At 36.2% G+C, this 19,492-nt stretch overlaps 1 protein-coding gene and 1 long non-coding RNA gene across 5 annotated transcripts in view; one reads left to right on the top strand and one right to left on the bottom strand.

Annotated features, from left to right (window-relative positions):
- The window catches only part of LOC147844405 (uncharacterized), an 83,969-nt gene that overhangs the window by 4,432 nt on the left and 60,045 nt on the right, over positions 1-19,492 (top strand). The gene's annotated exons all lie outside the window — the stretch shown is intronic.
- Positions 2,322-19,492, bottom strand: part of taf6 (TAF6 RNA polymerase II, TATA box binding protein (TBP)-associated factor) — a 155,974-nt gene continuing 138,803 nt past the window's right edge. For all 4 annotated transcript variants that reach the window (XM_087251755.1, XM_087251754.1, XM_087251756.1 and 1 more), the window contains 7 exon segments: positions 16,357-16,458; positions 15,943-16,125; positions 12,324-12,398; positions 6,724-6,849; positions 4,968-5,141; positions 4,693-4,884; positions 2,322-3,320 (listed from right to left, as the gene is read on the bottom strand). In XM_087251755.1, the coding sequence (XP_087107881.1) occupies positions 3,030-3,320; positions 4,693-4,884; positions 4,968-5,141; positions 6,724-6,849; positions 12,324-12,398; positions 15,943-16,125; positions 16,357-16,458 (1,143 nt within the window). In that variant the 3' untranslated portion in view covers positions 2,322-3,029.

The following is a 19,492-nucleotide window of genomic DNA, read 5'->3' as shown; positions in this document are numbered from 1 at the left end:
TTTATTTTTTTGGTTCTGAAACATGTTGCACAAAAATCTATGGTACTTAACAGAGTACAAAAGGTAGTTTACTGTTTGTATGTTTATTTTTCTTTTCTAAGCCAATGTTTATTTTGGGAGTTATGCTAAAGTCTGTGCACTTACATTGACAGTTATATTTTTATTTAAACTTTATTTAACTTAACTTAAAAACTAAGTCATTTACATTTTTGAAGGTGTTGCTGAGGATCTATGTCTAATAAGCTGATTTGTTAAACTTGTTAAACTAAGATTTGTTAAATTTGTTAAACAAATGTTCATTTTGATGGTACAGTAATTGTAATGCAAGTCTTGTTGAATGTTCTTTCTTTGCAGAATAGCACTTGCATTAAATCTTCACTTGATTAACATATTCTTATACATACATGCTAAGAGTATATTTTTTATTTGGGGACATTAGTTTGGTTGTATTGTACCTTTGTAATTTGCAAAATATTCTTAAAAAACCAACTTAAAAAAAAAATTGGGATAAAAATCGTGATTTCCCCAGAACAAATCAGGATATGATATTTTTTACATATCGCCCACCCCTACTAGTCGGTGCAATGGAATAGAGGTTAGCGTGTCAACATATGGTACAGTAGCACTTCAAGGTGTCTTGAGTTCCAATCCCGGCTCGAGGACATTTCCCTACCCCTCTTTCTCTCCAGCTTCGCTTCCTGTTTAAAAACTGTCCTATCTAATAAAGGCAAAAAGGCCAAAAATAAATCTTAAAAAAAAAAAAAAGTATAATGAACTGTGCTTTAACAGAGCTTATTATTTAAAATATTCAAAAAGCCTATGAGGGAACCAGTTTTAGTCTACAAGGTGACTTCATAGTTCCTCCACTTAATATAAATGAGCATTAGAGGTAGTTACATGAACATCGAAAAAATGAGACCTGTACAAAAATATTTAAGACCAAGAAAAGCAAGTTATAGATGTGATTTTTTTTTTTTTTGACTTTTTAAGACCCCACAAAAACCCTGTGATGAACTATCCACCGGCTTATGGGGCATCTAGCGCTCTGTTATAAATGTTTGTTGATGTAAACAGGACATGAAAATTGGCAAGCACATCTCACACGTAAAAGATTCAACCTTAATCTCAACAGCTCTTTCTCCACATACTTGCTCACACAAGTGAAACTCCACGTGTCTACACAATAACGAAACAAAATGTTAAAAAGTTATGATTGTAATATCATCTTAAACCGGTGACACCCAAAGATGAATGTGGCTATTCAGAATGTATGTACAGTACATGGCAGTAGAGACAGCTCACCTATAATTTGTCTGTAACCCTACCTATGTAAAGATATACTTAACTGCACAAAAAAAGTCAACTGCACTAAAAAAAAAAAATTCCAAAGCAGAGTAATGCATGTAGAGAAATACTGGATATTTTTATACTTTATGCCATCATCAGCCACTAGATGTCACCAAAGAATCCATATTTGTAGGTTTTGGTTGGTCTGAACTGACTGCAGGGATATTTTTGCTGAGAAACTGTAACATAAAAATTACCTGTAACATAAAATAAGCATAATTTTACATAAACACTCATAAAGTAAAAATTTTGCAAAATACTTTTCTTTCATAAAAACACAAAAAGAGGACTTGGCAAAAAAAAAAAAATAATAATAATGAATGAATAAATAAATAAATAAAACACTTAAGTACTCTTTAAATCCAACTCCATAATAATTTGTCCCATTGGATAAGTATGGGGAATTCTAAAACTTATTATTTAAAATTATTATTGTTAAAAATGTATAGATTTTTTTTCAAGACCAACATATGACATTTGTTAAAAAAAAAAAAAAAAAAAACATAGTTCACACGAGACCTTCATGTCCAAAAAGATCCCCAATGGAAACCTTAAGCACTACAGTATAAGGTATGTTTGAGGTTTAGTGAATCCACATTTGTTACCCAGACTGCAGTGGCGCAGTAGGTAGTGCTGTTGCCTCATAGCCAGATGGTCGCTGGTTCGAGTCTGGGGTCAGTTGGTGTTTCTGTTTGGAGTTTGCATGTTCTCCCTGCATTCGCGTGGGTTTCCATCGGGTGCTCCGGTTTCCCCCACAGTCCAAAGACATGCGGTACAGGTGAATTGGGTAGGCTAAATTGTCCATAGTGTATGAGTTTGTGTGTGATTATGTGTGAGGATGTTTCCCAGAGATGGGTTGCGGCTGAAAGAGCATCCCCTGTGTAAAAACTTGATGGATAAGTTGGCGGTTCATTCCACTGTCGCGACCCCGGATTAATAAAGGGACTAAGCAGACAAGAAAATGAATGAATGAATGTTGTTCCATGCCTTTTTATTGACATTTTTCCTCACAATTATACAAAACTGTATTTAAGAATGGATTACTTAATAATTGCTAATACCTTCAGTGTACTATTATACTTAATATCTTAAGTTTTATCTTGAGAAAAGAAATTGAACTGATATAACAAAACGTTTGACATGAAAACAAAAAAAAAACACTGATTTCTACAAAAAACATTATAACATTAAGTATTACAAATTAAGAAATGTAAATCACACCTTAAAAACCAACTTTATTATAGAAGATAATAATAAACTTGAAACTGTAAATCAATTAAATTGTTAAACCCAACAAATGCCCAACTATAAAAAACATTGTATTAATGGTGGACCCATTAATTCCTACCCAGAGAATCCACATTTATCATTCTTTCTCCTGTTATCTGCATATATATCCTCATGTACATGAAATACAGCTAAACTACAGCTAAAGCTAGGAGCTCAAAGGCAGAACCAAGTCTTGTGCTTTCATCTCAAATCACAATAAAGGTTCCTTAACATGTTTGTATGTATAGATGTCATTGTTACAGCCTCGATGTGCTTGCAGCCACAACTGTATTGTGTGTCTGTGACATGTATTTGTGTATCTGTGTGTATGTTTGTTTTAAAGCACTTTGATAAGCATCAAGTTACATTTATTGTTGATCTATACCCTGATGGCGTAAGCAAGAGTGAGAGTGTCAATGTGGCAATTGTGTGCTTGTGGCTGGTGATTCTGAACATTCCAGCTTGACTGCAGACTCCATGCTGATAGGTGAGGTAGAAGAGGAAAGGACACCTGAGCCCTTATTATCCATTGATGAAGAGGATGAAGGCAAAGACACCACAATATATTTCTGGATTGGGCGTGAGCTGCCCACAGCACCTGGATTTCCAGACTCCAGTTTGACGAGTGGCTGTAGACTTGTTGGTGTGCTGGGGACTGTACTTGTGACAGGGGATCCAGACTGAGAGGAGCTGAGAGTGATTACCTAGAAGAAGAGCTTATGTCAACAATTACAACAGAATTTACTCGTTTTCTGCAGAAACTATCGGCCAGCAGTTAAACTAGTAGAAATAAAATGTTCCATTAGCAGAAATAAAAAGTCTTATGTGGCTGCATAGATAAAGTGTTGGAGCATAGATGTAGTTTAAGTAAAGTGTCCGATGCATTTGGAGAGAATTTCGACAGGTGGTTTGTCAGACCCCACTGTTCACAGTGTGAAGCCAAAAGGCTTTGGCAATATGTATTTCTTTGTCAAATTCCTTATGAGTTTATGGCAATTTGTCAATGTTTCAAGATGTACAGATGACATTAAAATACATAAAAGCAGTCTTTAGGACCAAGAGCAGCTGCTGTGTCTGATCACAGTGCCATCTTGGATCTTGGAATTCAAGGAATTCAATACTACAGTGCTATAGTCGTGAGACATTTTTGGTGCATTAACAGCGAGTGTTTCCCAGAGATAGGCTGCGGCTGGAAGGGCATCTGCTGCGTAAAACATATGTTAAATAAGTTGGCGGTTCATTCTGCAGTGGTGACCCCAGATTAATGACTGAATTAATAAAAGTGAGTGCATTTATGAATGTATGAAACATATATGAAACCTTCTGACAAACTAATCTAGCACAAACTAGTGCTTAAATGTAAAAAATGCAGTATTTGAACCTCATAAAAAAAAAAAAAAAAAAAAAAAAAAAAAACTGGATTGTACATTTAAGCACTGGTTTCTGCTTTATTACCTTGTCGCAAGGTTTCATAATGTGCAGTGCATAGTGTGCACCATGGGTCTATATAAATTCAGTGACACAACATGCACCAATGAATTACGATAGACCCACAAAACTATGCTATCATCTCCCTCCATGATTTGGTTTAATAGGATTTTTGAAAAGCAGGTGGGGCAGGGGTTAAGAGTAATTTGTGATTTAAACTAAATTAGAATTATGGAAAGGCTCAAGGTCAAATTTCTGTAGCAATACACCACAACTTATGTTATAATTACCTTTCTTCAGTGGTGATGTCATTATGCGCACCATTTTATTGGTAAAAACTAGTTGTTGAATGGAAATAAGTTAAAGACAGCTAATGTTTTTTCTTACAACTACATTGTTGGAAACAAAAAACTGGGAACTTGACTTATGCCATGGTAAACCATAGATTTTTACTATGCATTAAGGCAGTTTCTAAATATAAAATAGGTTTCTTTGTTTTATTCCCAAGTTCTTTAAAAAAGTAAAACTATTTTTATTTTAAATAAAAATAGTACAATTAAAGGTTTTCTTTTGTATGTGGGAAAACAATCTTTGTGAAATAAAATTTTGTTATATTACATATAACACAAATTACTTTAAAACTCTTACCTGCTGTGTGGATGCAGCCCCTGCACTTGTTGCCATAACAATATACTTTGTTGCTGGGGGTGATGGCTGAGTGGGTGTTCCAGGTCGAGTAGACATGAGGGTAAGTGAACTGGGTACTTTAATTATGCTGGGTGTACGTGAAACACCTGATGTTGACAATCCACTCTGAGACATTGTCAAAGTCGGACGTGGCTAAATACAAGACGGAGAGAATTTAGGTTTGATGTGTATGATTTTAACAAGTATGACAAATATTTTATTTAAAATTTACTCACCTGTGTGATAGTAAGTGTGGTTCTGTTAACAGTTTGGGCCTGAAAGGCAGCCTGTGCACGGGCCTTCACCACATGTGAACATAGCATAGTGCCCAGATAACCATAATCTGCTTTGTATTGCTCCACCAGATCTGGGACCGGCCTAGTTTTAGCAACCACACTTGCACAATGTTTCTAAACACAGAGACCAGAAGGAATTACATTTTTTTAATGCATTTTATATATACAATCATATATATATATATACTAGTGCCGATATACATCTATATCACACTGCTACGAGTGTGATATTGCGTTTATACAACAGTTTGACGGCATAATTGTGTATATAAAAACAAAATCAAACATGGAAAGTCTCAAAAACTTTTTTTTGAGGAACTCTTTTCTTCTGCGTTGGATTGAAATCATAGGCTGACAGTTAAACAGCTGAGCAAGCATCCTTTAAACTTTGATCTGAAGTGTCTGCTTTTTGCTGGCTGCATGTGGGCGGAGTAATACACAAAGTGTAAAGAGGCTGTACTGGTGCTGATATTAAATATATCACTGCTATCAGCCAATCAGATTCGAGAACCAGACAGAACTTTTATTTATATATATAATGGCACAGCACAGCTCTTCGTCAGCTGCTGCAGAGATTAATCTATCTCTGTCTATTCTATCTAGTTACACATATCTCTATACAAAAACACTTAAAATAAAAATAAAAAACTTTTTAACCGTGGCAGCCTTCTACTATGCTGTTTCTTTAACCTGCAAGTCTTTTTTTTTAGAAAGAATAAAGATCCTACAATATTGTATGCTTCTCAAGCTCTATGAGGAATGTCATTCATGTCTGGCGCACTCACAAGATAATCGCCTGAGATATGTCATTTGGTTTTTGATTGTCAGGTTGTTGTAGGCCTAGTTATAATAATATTTATACAATATAGTTATAATGATATTATTACAAGATCAAACTAGTGTTACTTTCTCTGCTTCAGTGATGTCCAGCGGTAGAGTAACAGCTCGTGTAAAGGATGAGACGAACAAAAGTAATCAATGCATGCCCTTCTTTTACTTATTTTCGTGTTGTCAGGTTTACAGTGCAAACAGCTCCCAGGTGAAATAACTTAATGAACATAAAACAAAGCCAAATAAAACTTTCTTCCTCTGCTTTAGCTGCACAGCACAGAGCGAGCTCACATCATCCAGCATGCGAGTCAAACTACACTACCCACAATACATTTCGCTATGGACTACAACTCCCGTAAATAGCGTCAACTTTCTATTTCCCTTTTCCTGCAACACTAGTGTGCAACTTAAGCAAAACAGATACTAAAATTGTTTTACATTTGGTTTTGTAGTTCAGGCCTAAGATCCGTCTCATGCTTCCACTAGAGTGAAAGCACCACCAGCAGTCAAAAGTGACCAAAACATCAGCCAGAAAGTATAGGAACGGAGAAGTGGTCTGTGGTCACCACCTGCAGAACCACTTCTTTATTGGGGGGTGTCTAGCTAATTGCCTATGATTTCCACCTGTTTTCTATTCCATTTGCACCACAGCATGCAAAATTGATTGTTAATCACTGTTGCTTCCTAAATTGGCAGTTTGATTTCCCGGAAGTGAGATTGACTTGGAGTTCCATTGTGTTGTTGAAGTGTTCCCTTTATTTTTTTTAGCAGTGTATAAATGACCATGTAAAAAAACTTAAAAGCATAAGATAAACACCACAACAACTGCTTATCAACGATTAAGAGGCTGTTGTAAGGTACTTACCAGTAATAGACTCTGGACATGATCAGCTCCAATCTTATCAATATTGGATACCACTGGCCCATCCATCACTGCTTTAATACGGGCACCCTCTACAAACAGTCGGGGGATGATCAAAGTCTTTATCACCTACATAGTCAGAAAAAGACATCAAATTTCTCAATTTAGAAACTTAATGCTTTTAATGCTTACAGTTTTTCCACATAAGTGCCTTCAAAAGTCAGACACCATGGACAATTTAGCCTGAAATCAAATAATGTCAAATATATCACAATTTTTTTTTGGGTCCAGTTGAAAATGGGGCCCGGCCCTCCAGCGGGGAAAGAGCAAATTCCCTTTTCTCTGAATTGTCTCAGGTCTCAGGTACGCTTAGGTGTCTGTTACCAGACTTAATGGCACCCTAGGCAAGGAGGGCTGCCAGCTTCCGTGGTACTTGACGTGCCCGCTTCGGCAGAGGCACAGGCAGGCTTACCGTCCTGCCGATAGATGACATTACACATCGCATTAGACTGCTCTCTCACCACCTTGAATTTCTGGGGGAATTCACAGACGGTGTCACAGAAAAGGCCAGCCTTGGATATGAGCAGGGCCAGATTGAATCTGCGGATGTTTTTTGCTATTTCTGCGAACAATTTTGGTAAAAATCTGCAGATTTCTGTGAAATTATTTTGGGAGTATTATAACTAAAACCTTAGATGTAAAATAAAAAGTAATACCTTTTAAACTTTTATTTAATGTTTGAATTGCAAATTCAATTAGATCCACTTTATTTGGTAAACAAAGCAAGTCACTATATATCTACTAAAAGAACAATTTCATATTAGTCAATAATATTACTGTAATTAATAAAAAACTGAATAAATTTAGATTTTCACACATTTACTTAAATAAATGTAAATAAACAGAATCAACGATGGGCTAAAAATCTGCGGAATTCTGTGGAAAATCTGCGGAACTCTGCATGCGCAGATTCAGTGTGGCCCTAGATATGGGGCAGTCAACACACACACACACACGCGCGCACACGCACGCACGCAGGGGAGAAAGACAGTGTGCTTAATGACGGTGAAATGTTTGATACCGCACGTCGTATTGGAGAAAAAAAGCCTCTGCTTTCTCTGCAGAGATGCACTCAGTAGGTCAGAAAGCCATGTGTGTGTAGACAATCCTGTCACAAAATGTGGCGAAAATTCAACACGACGGTCGGCAAAAGTTTGCTTACAGTGCTCACGTGTCTACACACAGAGAGCAGCATTTACAGCCGATCTTTTAATATTGTAGTGATATCAACGTACTGTAAACCAAGTAACTTAGAAATCATTTTGACTAAGTTCTGTCTTTAAACACTGAAAGAGTACAGCTGACCATACGAACTATAACTTTGCCATCTGAATGAACAAAGAAAGGGCGCTGATTGCACACACTTTCCGAATCTGTAGACAGGATAATCAAAACATACTGGAACTGCATCTTTTTTTAAAGGAGACGAGCAGCAAATCCGGATCTCACCATTGATGAGAAATGCTCTTGAGTAAAAAATGTTCCAAACAAACGCATTTCAGCTGCGCGTCACGTCTACGGATCCACGCGTGAGTCTAGCAGCACGCTCATAGAGAGAAAATGAAACAAAACCTTCACATTATAAAAGCAACACTGGCGACCCGTATCTCCAAACAATTCTCATTCTTTTCCCACTTCTTTTGGCAACGCGACGTGTGTTGTCTCTCTACAATCTGAACACTGTTTCAGGTACAGTCTAAGAAAGCTAGGATGTATATTAATGAAGTTGCAGTGCATACATAATGGAGCGCGCTGATTGGTTTTGAACCAAGCCTCACTCATGAATGAATGCAGCACACTCAGAGACGTAATACGGGACAGCCTGGTACAGACGTCCAGTCTACATGCTGGAATACACGCTGAGATCTCATGGCTGTGACGCAGCTTCAAAAATTTGTTTCAAACCGGAAGTACGAATTTGCTCAAAATAATGCAAAAACAACCAATTTTCACTTGTTAGTGAAATATATGGGTCCTAATAGTGTTTTTAGCAGTGTGGGACACATATACGACTGTCAACAGCTCAAAAAATGTGTTTTGGTGTATCGTGACCCTTTAAGGGCGTGTCAGAATCCACTTTTGCTAATACAAGGACAGAAAAATCCGCTTTGCGCTGTGGCGCATGGTCTAAAAGGGTTGAAATTATTTTCTTAATGAGTCATAGGTGTGTTTTGAGAATAAACCAGAGTCTCATCTCCCATTCCCTTTAGAAGTCAGATGTGTCGCACCATAGCACATTTGCTATTTACATTCCGACTTTGTAAGTGGAAAAACTGAATGATTCACTAGCGAGAAAACATTTAAACAGAGCATCTGCAGCGCGAGAATGAGATGAGCCTCCTCATTATCTACTTCCACTTTCGCTCTTGTACGCACAGAAGTTCTATTCAGTTCTAATTTCCAGCAAACGGATAAATGAACAATTATAATGAAATGTGTTAAAAAAACTGAGTTATATCCAAATACACATGCTAAGTCCCATATGGTCTAAAACCTGACAGGTGGACAAATCTAAGCTTGTTTTAATAAAATAAATATAAATATGGATATGGATATAATAAATAATACTGCTATAAAATAATAACATTATACAAAAGCAAATTGTTACAGATAAACTGAAAAAGCCCCCGGAGATGAAAAAGGCATGAAAGTATGGTTTTTATATTTATGTAGGCTAGAAAACAATAAGTTTTTTAAACTTTTAATCATTATATTTATATCCTATATATATCCTTAATATTTTAATTCTTTTTCATTAGTAAAGATATTTGCGTATTGATGTACACCCTGTGTGTATTAAGCAATGTTTAAGCGAGGCGCACAACTAACATGCTTCTGCGCTGGACTTTAGACCGGCTTTGTTCTGGTCTATTGAAAAATCTACTTTAGTTTCTCAAAATAGCAACGCACCAGCAATGCGCCTCAACACGCCTTCCTTTTTAGATCAGAACACCTATGGGCGCACATATTAGTGCAAATGCATTTGCTATTTAAACAGCTTGGGGCAAAACGTCAAAACGACTCTTGCACCAAGCTGAAACTAGCAAACAACAATTGCACCACGCCTAGCACCCCATTGTGCAGGGGGTATGATAGGGCCCTAAATGTCAGCAGGACTAAAGGGCTGATGGTGGACTTCAGTAAGGAGCAGGGAGCTCAGGGTGCTTAGCAACATTTACTCCTGCACCATAGAGCATCCTGATGGCAAACATCACAACCTGGTTTGGGAACAGCACTATGAAGGACAGACTAGCCCTACAGAGAGTGGTGGGTCCAGCTGAGCACATCATCATGCTTGGCAGGTTTAATTTAATAGAAAGTCATCAATAATAATCTGCTTTGACACATTCCACACTGTAAAAAGAGCTATATAAATGACAAATTGAACTGAATAAATTGAATCAATGACTTGCATTGATCAAATAATATCCATTTTGCTACATCAGATAAAAGATTACATAAATAGGTAAACAAAAACTCATGTTTTTTGAGATGCCGCCCGCAGGTTTCCTATTTGATACCCCTGCCTTAGACACTTTAAAGGGGTGGTCTAGAATGTAATTTTAGGGCTTGGTTATGTTAATAAGATGCAAAGCAGTGTGTGCTCATGTTTCACTTTAGGGAAAAAATATTACATATGTAAACCTCTCCTGTCCTGTCTCTTTGTTGTGTTAGAGATAGCAGGGGAGATTCACTGATTACTCCAGGGCCGAATAACATTAGTTTCGGGGTGAACTCTTTTAGTTGCAGCCGGTGAATGAACGAGGACACATGTAACTTGGTCCAATCTTTAAAGAGGGAAATCACTAAAAACTGTCTTATTGCAAAAAAAAAAAAAAAAACGCTCCTCTTTTCTGTCTCTCCCTCTTCGCTTCACACACACACGCACACAGTCACGCACGCACGCACGCACGCACGCACGCACGCACGCGCACGCACGCGCACGCGCACACACACACACACACACACACACACACACACACACACACACACACACACACACACACACACACACACACACACACACACACACACACACACACAAACTGTCCTGCACATGTGACGTGCTAAACGTGCCATGTGTTGTTGATGTAAGATTGTATTCAGTTTGATCGGAATATTCATATTTATTATACAGAGCGCGCGTGTGAGCTGTCACCACGCACACACACAAACATAGATCTGACAGCCTTGAGCCTTCACTGATCAACAGGGGAGAGCCTAGGTGGACCGGTTATTAATCCAGCATACAGACCACACATTCTGTCTTTATATTCGGTTCTGTGTTTGTCATTAAGTCATCTGAGCTCAATGATCTGGTTTGTTTCAAAATCTGACCCCGAGGGCAAATCAATGCTCTCACAGCGGTTTATCACAAACTTTTCATAGATAATTTTTCCCGCGAATGACAGCAAGAACGAACACAGAATCGTTGATGCTACATGTGTTCAAAAGAATCTAAAACACCAAATTGGATGAATTTATGCTGCATTTTCTAAAATAATACATTCTGTATCTAGCTTTTTACTTGTACGGTGGCTCAAAACGGTCAAACACCTCTAAAAAAGGCTTTTTCAGACATGGCATATTTGTTCACATGTACATCACTGTAACACGTTTTATTCAAGAACATTTGAGCTGGTTTTAGTCCTTAGCTCTTTCATCTTATTTAAAATATATTTATCTTGCTTGTTGATTAAATCCCATTTTGTTATTTAACCTTTTTAATTTTATGCAACAGTCAAGTTGCATGTTAATTTGCTATGAAGAAAATGAACTAATGTATTTTTTGGATGCGGATTTATGTGAAATCATGAATATAGGTCTATATAATTACCTTGCAAATTTGAAAGCATAACTCTTTTGCTTTGAATATAGGCTATTCAGTTCAAAAGAGCTAAGTTTCAGCTTTTATAAAGTTTGCTGTATAAAGATTACTGTAGAAGCCAGAACTATTAGCCCCCTGAATTATAAGCGCCCTGTTTATTTCTTCCCCTATTTTTCCCTCAATTTAAATTAAAAAGGCAAAAAAAAGAAAATCACATTTTTTTTAACACATTTCTAAACATGATAGTTTTAATAACTAACTTCTAATAACTTATTTATTTTAACTTTGCCATAATAACAGTAAATAATATTTTACTAAATATTTTTCAAGATACTTCGATACAGGTTAAAGTGACATTTAAAGGCTTAACTAGGTTAACTAGGCAGGTTAGGGTAATTAGGCAATTTATTGTATAATGACGGTTTGTTCTGTAGACTATCGAAAAAATAAATTCAAGGGACTAATCATTTTGACCTTAAAATGGTTATAAAAAAATTAAAAACTGCTTTTGTTCTAGCCAAAATAAAAACAAATAAGAACAAAATAAAAATAAATAATTCTTTCTCCAGATTAAAAAAAACAACAACTATTAGACATACTTTGATAATTGTATTGCTCTGTTAAACATAATTTGGGAAATATTTATATTAATGCCTTTAATAAGCTTCCAAAACAAAAAAATATGGGGTTAAAATTAACAGTGAAAGAGACTTACATCATGCCCAAGTTCAGCAAGTCCAGCAATGCAGCCATAACGAGTTGTCCACTGAGTCTTTTCATCCAACAATGCCTGAAGATCACAAAATAAATGTATTTAATTACTTGCATGCAAGACCTTCTAGGCTGATTATGTGCATTTATTGTCAAACAAAACAAATAATATAAAAATAATGATTTAGTTAGTAAATTAATAATTATACACAGATGTGGCAACTGACAATGAGAACGTGAAAGAACGTAACTATGCATGACACCGGTGTACAGCAGCAGCACATTAAATTAACATTAAGTTTGCTAATAGTAGTGAAGTTTATTGTGCAAAGTTACATAAATATTTATGATTCTGTTTGTAATAGCATTAAAAAATATTGTTTGTTTGCTTGTTTTTTTTTTCTACTTCATTAGTATGACATGGTAAGTAGCCTATAGGTTTTAGTTAATAAGACAATTTTTTTGATATGAGTGACATTTGAAGCTAACAGTCAAACAAGACACATTTTTGATACATGTGTCCTATACAAGTAACATTTACAAAAGTACAGACAGTCTGTGCAAATGTGTTGACAAAGCAGCAGAAAATTGTCGGCATTCATATTTTAGTGAGTTATTTTTTATAGCAGCAAATTTTCTATTATTTCATTTAGGCCCAATTCCAATTTTATTTGTGCACCCCTACCCCTTCACCCTTGGCCCTTACAACCGAGGGTTAAGGGGAAGGGCTTCAAAATGTATTCCTAATAACCGGGACAGCACTACAGTACCTGCACATGTCCTCGCGATTTCTTGCTTCACATAAGATCAGGAGATCGCGACTGCTGATGAGATTGCAGTTGTGTTATTTTTTGGTATTTATCTTTAGGAAATCACTAAAGGCTTATATTATGTTATCATAATGTGGCAATAAGATCGTTATACTGTGCATTTAACACAGTGGCCATACTCATCAATAAAAACACAAAAAAAACAACATTAACATTATAGCAGACACTGTAAAAAAGCTCATTGACAGCCACTAGACCTTTCTGACAGGGTATTCGAGAGTCATCGAGTGTCAGAAAGTTGTGGGACTGTTGTACAGGAGTTATGCTTAGGGATTATAGATCGAAAAATTAGCTGGGTTTTTTTTTGCATGACGGTAAGACATGAACGCAGTTTTGAATTATTAAAACATGTTTGTTTGTTATAAAAATTCGTAATAATGACAAAAAAAAAAAACTAATTTGTGGATCTTACTTCCGGGTGCAGCTGTTGCTGGGGTATTCTGGGAATTTTTTCCTACCCTTTTGTTTTAAGTGTGGTCCTGAAAAGTCTTTGTTTGAAGGGGTGTATACCACTTGCCCTCAGCCCTGCGCCTTCAAGCTAAAGAGAATTGGGACACTACTACTCCTTCACGGGCACATGAAAAACGAGGGGTAGGGGTAAGGAAGGGCTAAGGGTTAGAATTGGGATTGGGCCTTAGTTCTTATTAGTTCACACTTCTGTATTATATTATTCTTCTTCTTATTGTTGTTGTTATTGACTGAGCCTGCCAAAAGTCGCATGTAATTGGCCAGAGCTTGGCAGTCCTGCAGCTATTATGGTTCTGACTTTGCATCTATTGTGTGATCCAGGCATGGCCCTCTGGTAATTCTGGCACACGTTGCTTCATTATGGCTATAAAGCTTTGGGCTGATCCATGTTCGCTGTAACTCGCCCGGTGTTTTGGCTGTAAATATCTTTATTGCAATTGCATTAATTTAGCATTAAGTCAGAAAAGCAGTATCATGTTTTTCCCTATTTATTTTGCTAAAACACGCTTCTGCCTGTATGACTATGGGCCCTATCATACACCCGGCGCAAGGCGCGGCGCAATACTTGTTTGCTAGTTTTAGCTTGGCGCAAGAGTCGCTTTGAGGCGTTGCGCCGCGCTCTTTAAATAGCAAATGCATTTGCGCTCATATGTGTGGCCATAGGCGTTCTGGTCTAAAAAGGAAGGCGTTCTGAGGCGCACAGCTGGCGCGTTGTTATTTTGAGAAACTATAATAGATTTTTCATTAGACCAAAACAAACCCGGTCTAAACTATTTGCTTTTGTATAATGTTATTATTATTAGCAGTATTATTTATTATATCCATATTTATATTTGTTTTATTAAAAACAAGCTAAGATTTGCCCACCTGCAGGTTTTAGACCGTATGGGGCGCAGCATGTGTTTTAGGACATAACCTATAGTCTACAGGTGTTCAGGGAAAGGCTCTACAATGGCTTAAGTCATACTTAACTTACCATTACCAGTTTGTGAATATTAATGTACAACCTTTACAAGTCCGCCTAGTAAAGTATGGGGTGCCTCAAGGATCAGTTTTAAGCTCCCTGCTGTTTACAATTTACATATAAAAGATCTGGGTGTCATATTAGACAGCAATTTAACATTTGAAAATCATATATCCCATGTCACAAAAACTGCCTTCTTTCATCTGAGATATATCGCTAAATCACAAAATATGCTATCCATCTCAGATTCAGAAAAGCTAGTCCATGCTTTTATAACTTCTAGGCTGGACTACTGTACCGCACTGTTTGCTGGTTGCCCAGCATCCTCTATTAACAAACTTCAATTAGTACAAAATGCAGCTGCCAGAGTTCTTATCAGGTCTAAAAAATATGATCATATCACCCCAATTTTTTCCTCCTTACACTGGCTGCCTGTTAAATTTCGTATTTAATTTAAAATATTGCTTCTTACCTATAAAGCTTTAAATAATCTAGCTCCTGTTTATCTAACCAACCTTCTCTCTCACTACAATCTCGCAAACCTGCATTTGACAGGGACTATAAATATACAATTGATGCTTGCTGTCACACAACATTACTTAGGAAAACATTCTACCTTACAACATTAATAGATCATTTCCTGTCAAGATAAGGCTTGTTATAAATGGAATTAATTGTACTAATAAATTGTAAATCTTGAATACCACTATTGTCCTTCATTGCAGGAAACATAATCAACTTCAGCAAAGGCTGACATTTCTGTGTCAGTCTTATCACTTCTATAAAAACATCCCCTGAACTCACCATGAGTGGTACAGAGAAAATGAAATCACTGAGGTAAAATCATGATTTGTATTAAAAGTGTTTATTTTGTAGATCATTTATTTTATGCTTGTATGTTTTAATAAAAGCTGTAATTCTCTTTTCAAAACTCTGATAAGGAGCCAGTGTTAACTGTAAGTATCCGATAGCATAGTGTTTTTTTTTTGTAATGTTAAATTATTTTTTTATATAATTAAATTGTTTATAAGGACTACTATTGACTGTAAATTGAAAATGTTAGTTAGTTGGTTGAGCACATCAAATCTTGGTAAATCTGTGTGATCTGATTGAAAGCAACAAACATATGTCCTCTCATGTCTCCATAGTTTCATGGGGCCCTCTGTAAACAACCCATTCTTATGCGCTGTGGAATATCATTCCACATGGTGCAGGCATGTAGACTTTCTTTTATGCTAGAATGAGAGCACATTTCCTACTGATACCTTGGCCTTTTTTAGTAGCAACATGTCATTTGAAGGTTATATTTTAAGCACATTTTTACATCACAATTGTGGCCATGCACATACAGTGTCTGCTACCTTAGTAAAGGTTTTGGTGATACGCGACTGGATGTTGTTGGTTGTGGTGCTGAATGTTTTGCAGCTCTGAGCCATTAACCGGGCAGCAAAGTCTCGCAGAGCCCAGTGATTGTCTACATCAGGCCTCAAACACAGTTGCTTACTCACAATACATGTCACCACCGCGGGGATCAACTCATGGAGCTGGAAAAAAGCAAAAAATAAAGAATTTTTATTACTTTTCCAAGGAACTCCAAACATGAAGCATGTTTACAGTTTACAAATTCTTTAAGGTATATTAGCAGCAAGTCATGTGTCTTCTAAGTGTAGAAAACAACTTGAAATTTACTGTAAGAAAAACTAAATTACCCTAAGTTAACAGGCAAAAACAAAATGAAATTATAATAATGGAATAGTATGCATATAACAACTCACATATTTCTCCAAATATAGAGTTGGATTGTCCATTAGAGCCTTCACCATCCTCATCAAATATATCAGCAAAGCCAAGTTATTCTGAACAACATTTACACGCACCTGGAAGAGAGAAAAAACAACTTTGTCACACCACCATATTAAAAATGCAGACCCAATTTTAAGGGGTAACTAATAACATTTAAACATAAGAGTACATTAGGTTCTAGAAGTGTGAACCTACACTGGTCTCATAGTTCGGTTCAGTTATGAATATTATTCCATCAATTCAGTTAAATTCGATATCTCGGTGCTTTCCATACACAATTTTATGATTAACTTCACAGCACAACAATTCTTGTATTCAATTATATATTATATATTAAAAGAAATATTGTTTAGATCTATAGCCTAGAGCCTATAAAAAGGTCAATATTGCCTTGCACACACACACACACAAACACACACAAACACACACACACACACACACACACACACACACACACACACACACACACACACACACACACACACACATAGACTATACAATAATTTTGTTTTTTACATATAGTATTGCATTAATTTGCAAAGACGTTTTAACAAACCCGCGTTTTTTAATGACGGATGTGGATGTCACAAAATACTTTTTAAACAAATGTTTATTATTAGGGGTGTAACGATACACTCAGCTCACGATACAATGTGTATCACGATATAATGTTCACGATTCGATATGTATCACCATATTTGGAATAAAAATCAAAAATGAAACTGAAATGCAAATTTTATTTAAAAATATTTTTTAAATTACCAAGTGAACTATTTTTTTATGCATTTCTTTTGTTTCAACTTCTTTCATGTAAACTGAACATTCTTTAAGAAAATAAATTAAATAGGCCTTTCTCTGGAAAATAAAACAATTTTAAATGTATAAATAATTTTATGGATGAGTGTCTTCATGTTGGGCATGATAAGTGACAGACGGGCCATCTTTTCATCAGACAGGAAAGTCTTGGCCCTTTTCAGCGGTTTAAACAGGTTTACTATTTCTTTGGCGTCGCTGATGTCGGCGCTATCAAGTGTATCATGTTGACATGCATTATTGTCTACCTCTGTACTCAAAAGAATGCTTGTCGTAATCATAACTCTAAAAAGCGATATAATTATTTAAATGATGTGCACACTTTTGTTTTCATTTTCACTGCTAAGTGCTGTTCATACGTCCCAAACGGCTCCTAAACGATCACTTTGTGCCACAAACTAAATGTTCTTTACAACTTTATTACCTGTTACTCACAACCTTTGCAGGTTATGTTCACTGAAGTAGTAGTAGTTCATCAAGTAGTCCGCCCTCTGTAGTAACAGCTTAGTCAGCTCACATCATGTGTGATTTTGAGGCCGCGAACACATTATTATATGAAGACAGAATGATATTTTTGGCTGAATTGTACCTTATAAATACAGTATTTGACTCTTTCAAAACCATTAGGAGGTATCCATGTTGCTGAGCAAGGTATGTAAATCACTGTGAAGACTTTAAAACTTCGGCTATGTTTGACCCAGTATGCATGTCAAAAAGCAGACAAGTCTATAGACTGTAAAACCGAAATGTTGCCAGACGTCCGATTTTGAGAGGATGGGCCATCCTCTATTTCAACCCCACTCATCTTGGTCAGCTAACAATACTGCTGCTGCTAGATCAAGCAATCTGAACTCATGTGCGACAGCAGGTGGAACGTAGTTCACGTGCAAACAGCTCAACTAATAAGAGAAAATGGACATCATATCGTAATAAAATCGTCATAACGCCACGCTGCATATTGTGACATTTTTGCATCGCGATAAATTGTTACACCCCTAATTATTGTTATTATTAATATTGTTATTTAACATGAACAACACTTTGAAAAATTGAAATGTATTTATTACACCGCCTTATTGGAATAAACTGTATCAATTATAGTGCTTCCCACAGGTTTGAAATATACTTGCGGTGGTAGCCGGATTGAAACACACCATTTACCCACATCACATAAATAGTTAACTATATACGACAAACAAAACATAATTTCATTTTTAATAATAACTGTATTTATTATTACACTGTTCATTTCAATGTGGTAAAATAAAAGACTGCTATAATATATATTTATACTGAACTAAAAGAAATACTGTTATGCTTTAAAAACATATATTTTTTTAAAAAAGCGACGCAAATGTGTTGATTATTCAATACTAATTGTGTGCATATATTTTGCAGCCAGTTTAGATGTCATTTCTTCCTCTCTGAGTGTTTAGTAAAGTTTTTCTGAGTCATTTAAAATAATGAATACTATTTACTTTTTCTTTCGGTATCCTGGCTGTGCATGCGCTGTCAGCTGAATACAGGCCTAAATTAAATCTAAAAATCAACTAGCCTGGTGATATTTGGGGCCCTATCATACACTCGGAGCAATGTGGCGCAAGGCGCGGCGCAATAGTCTTTTTCTGGTTTCAGCTTGGCGCAAGAGTCGTTTTGAGGCGTTGCACTACGCTGTTTAAAGAGCAAATGCATTTGCCCTCATATGTGTGCCCATAGGTGTTCTGGTCTGAAAAAGGAAGGTGTTCTGAGGCGCATTGCTGGCGCGTTGCTATTTTGAGAAACTATAATAGATTTTTTCAATAGACCAAAACAAACCCGGTCTAAAGTCAAGCGCAGAGTTGCGCCTCACACACTGCTTAACACAAGATGAAATACATATGAAAAAAAAAAATATTAAGCATATATATAGGATATAATAAGAATATATATAGGATATAAATAAAGGATTAAAATATTACAAAACATATTATTTTCTGAAGCACTCTGAAGCTGATAACTTTTATGAATTTACGAAATTAACAGATTGTATAGCTGATATTAAAAATTGGATGACTAATAACTTCTTAATACTAAATTCACATAAAACTGATGTATTGCACCCAAAAACCTCACACGGAAAAAACCTAGTACATGGTCCAACCCTTCTCAATTCAGTCCTCATTTTCAGTCAAAAATTTGGGGGTCATGTTTATTAGATTTTTGATAGTTGTTTAAAGGCCAGAGTTCAAGCATCTGTAAAACTGCATTTTTACACCTTAAAAATGTTGCCAAACTTTAACATATGCCATCAATGTC

This window comes from Danio rerio, chromosome 5 (genome assembly GCF_052040795.2).
Source record: "Danio rerio strain M-AB ecotype USA chromosome 5, GRCz13ab, whole genome shotgun sequence".
In the NCBI taxonomy this organism is placed as follows: Eukaryota; Metazoa; Chordata; class Actinopteri; order Cypriniformes; family Danionidae; genus Danio; species Danio rerio.
The sequence above is the reverse complement of the archived record's forward strand: the minus strand, read 5'-3'. Positions and strand labels throughout refer to the sequence as shown.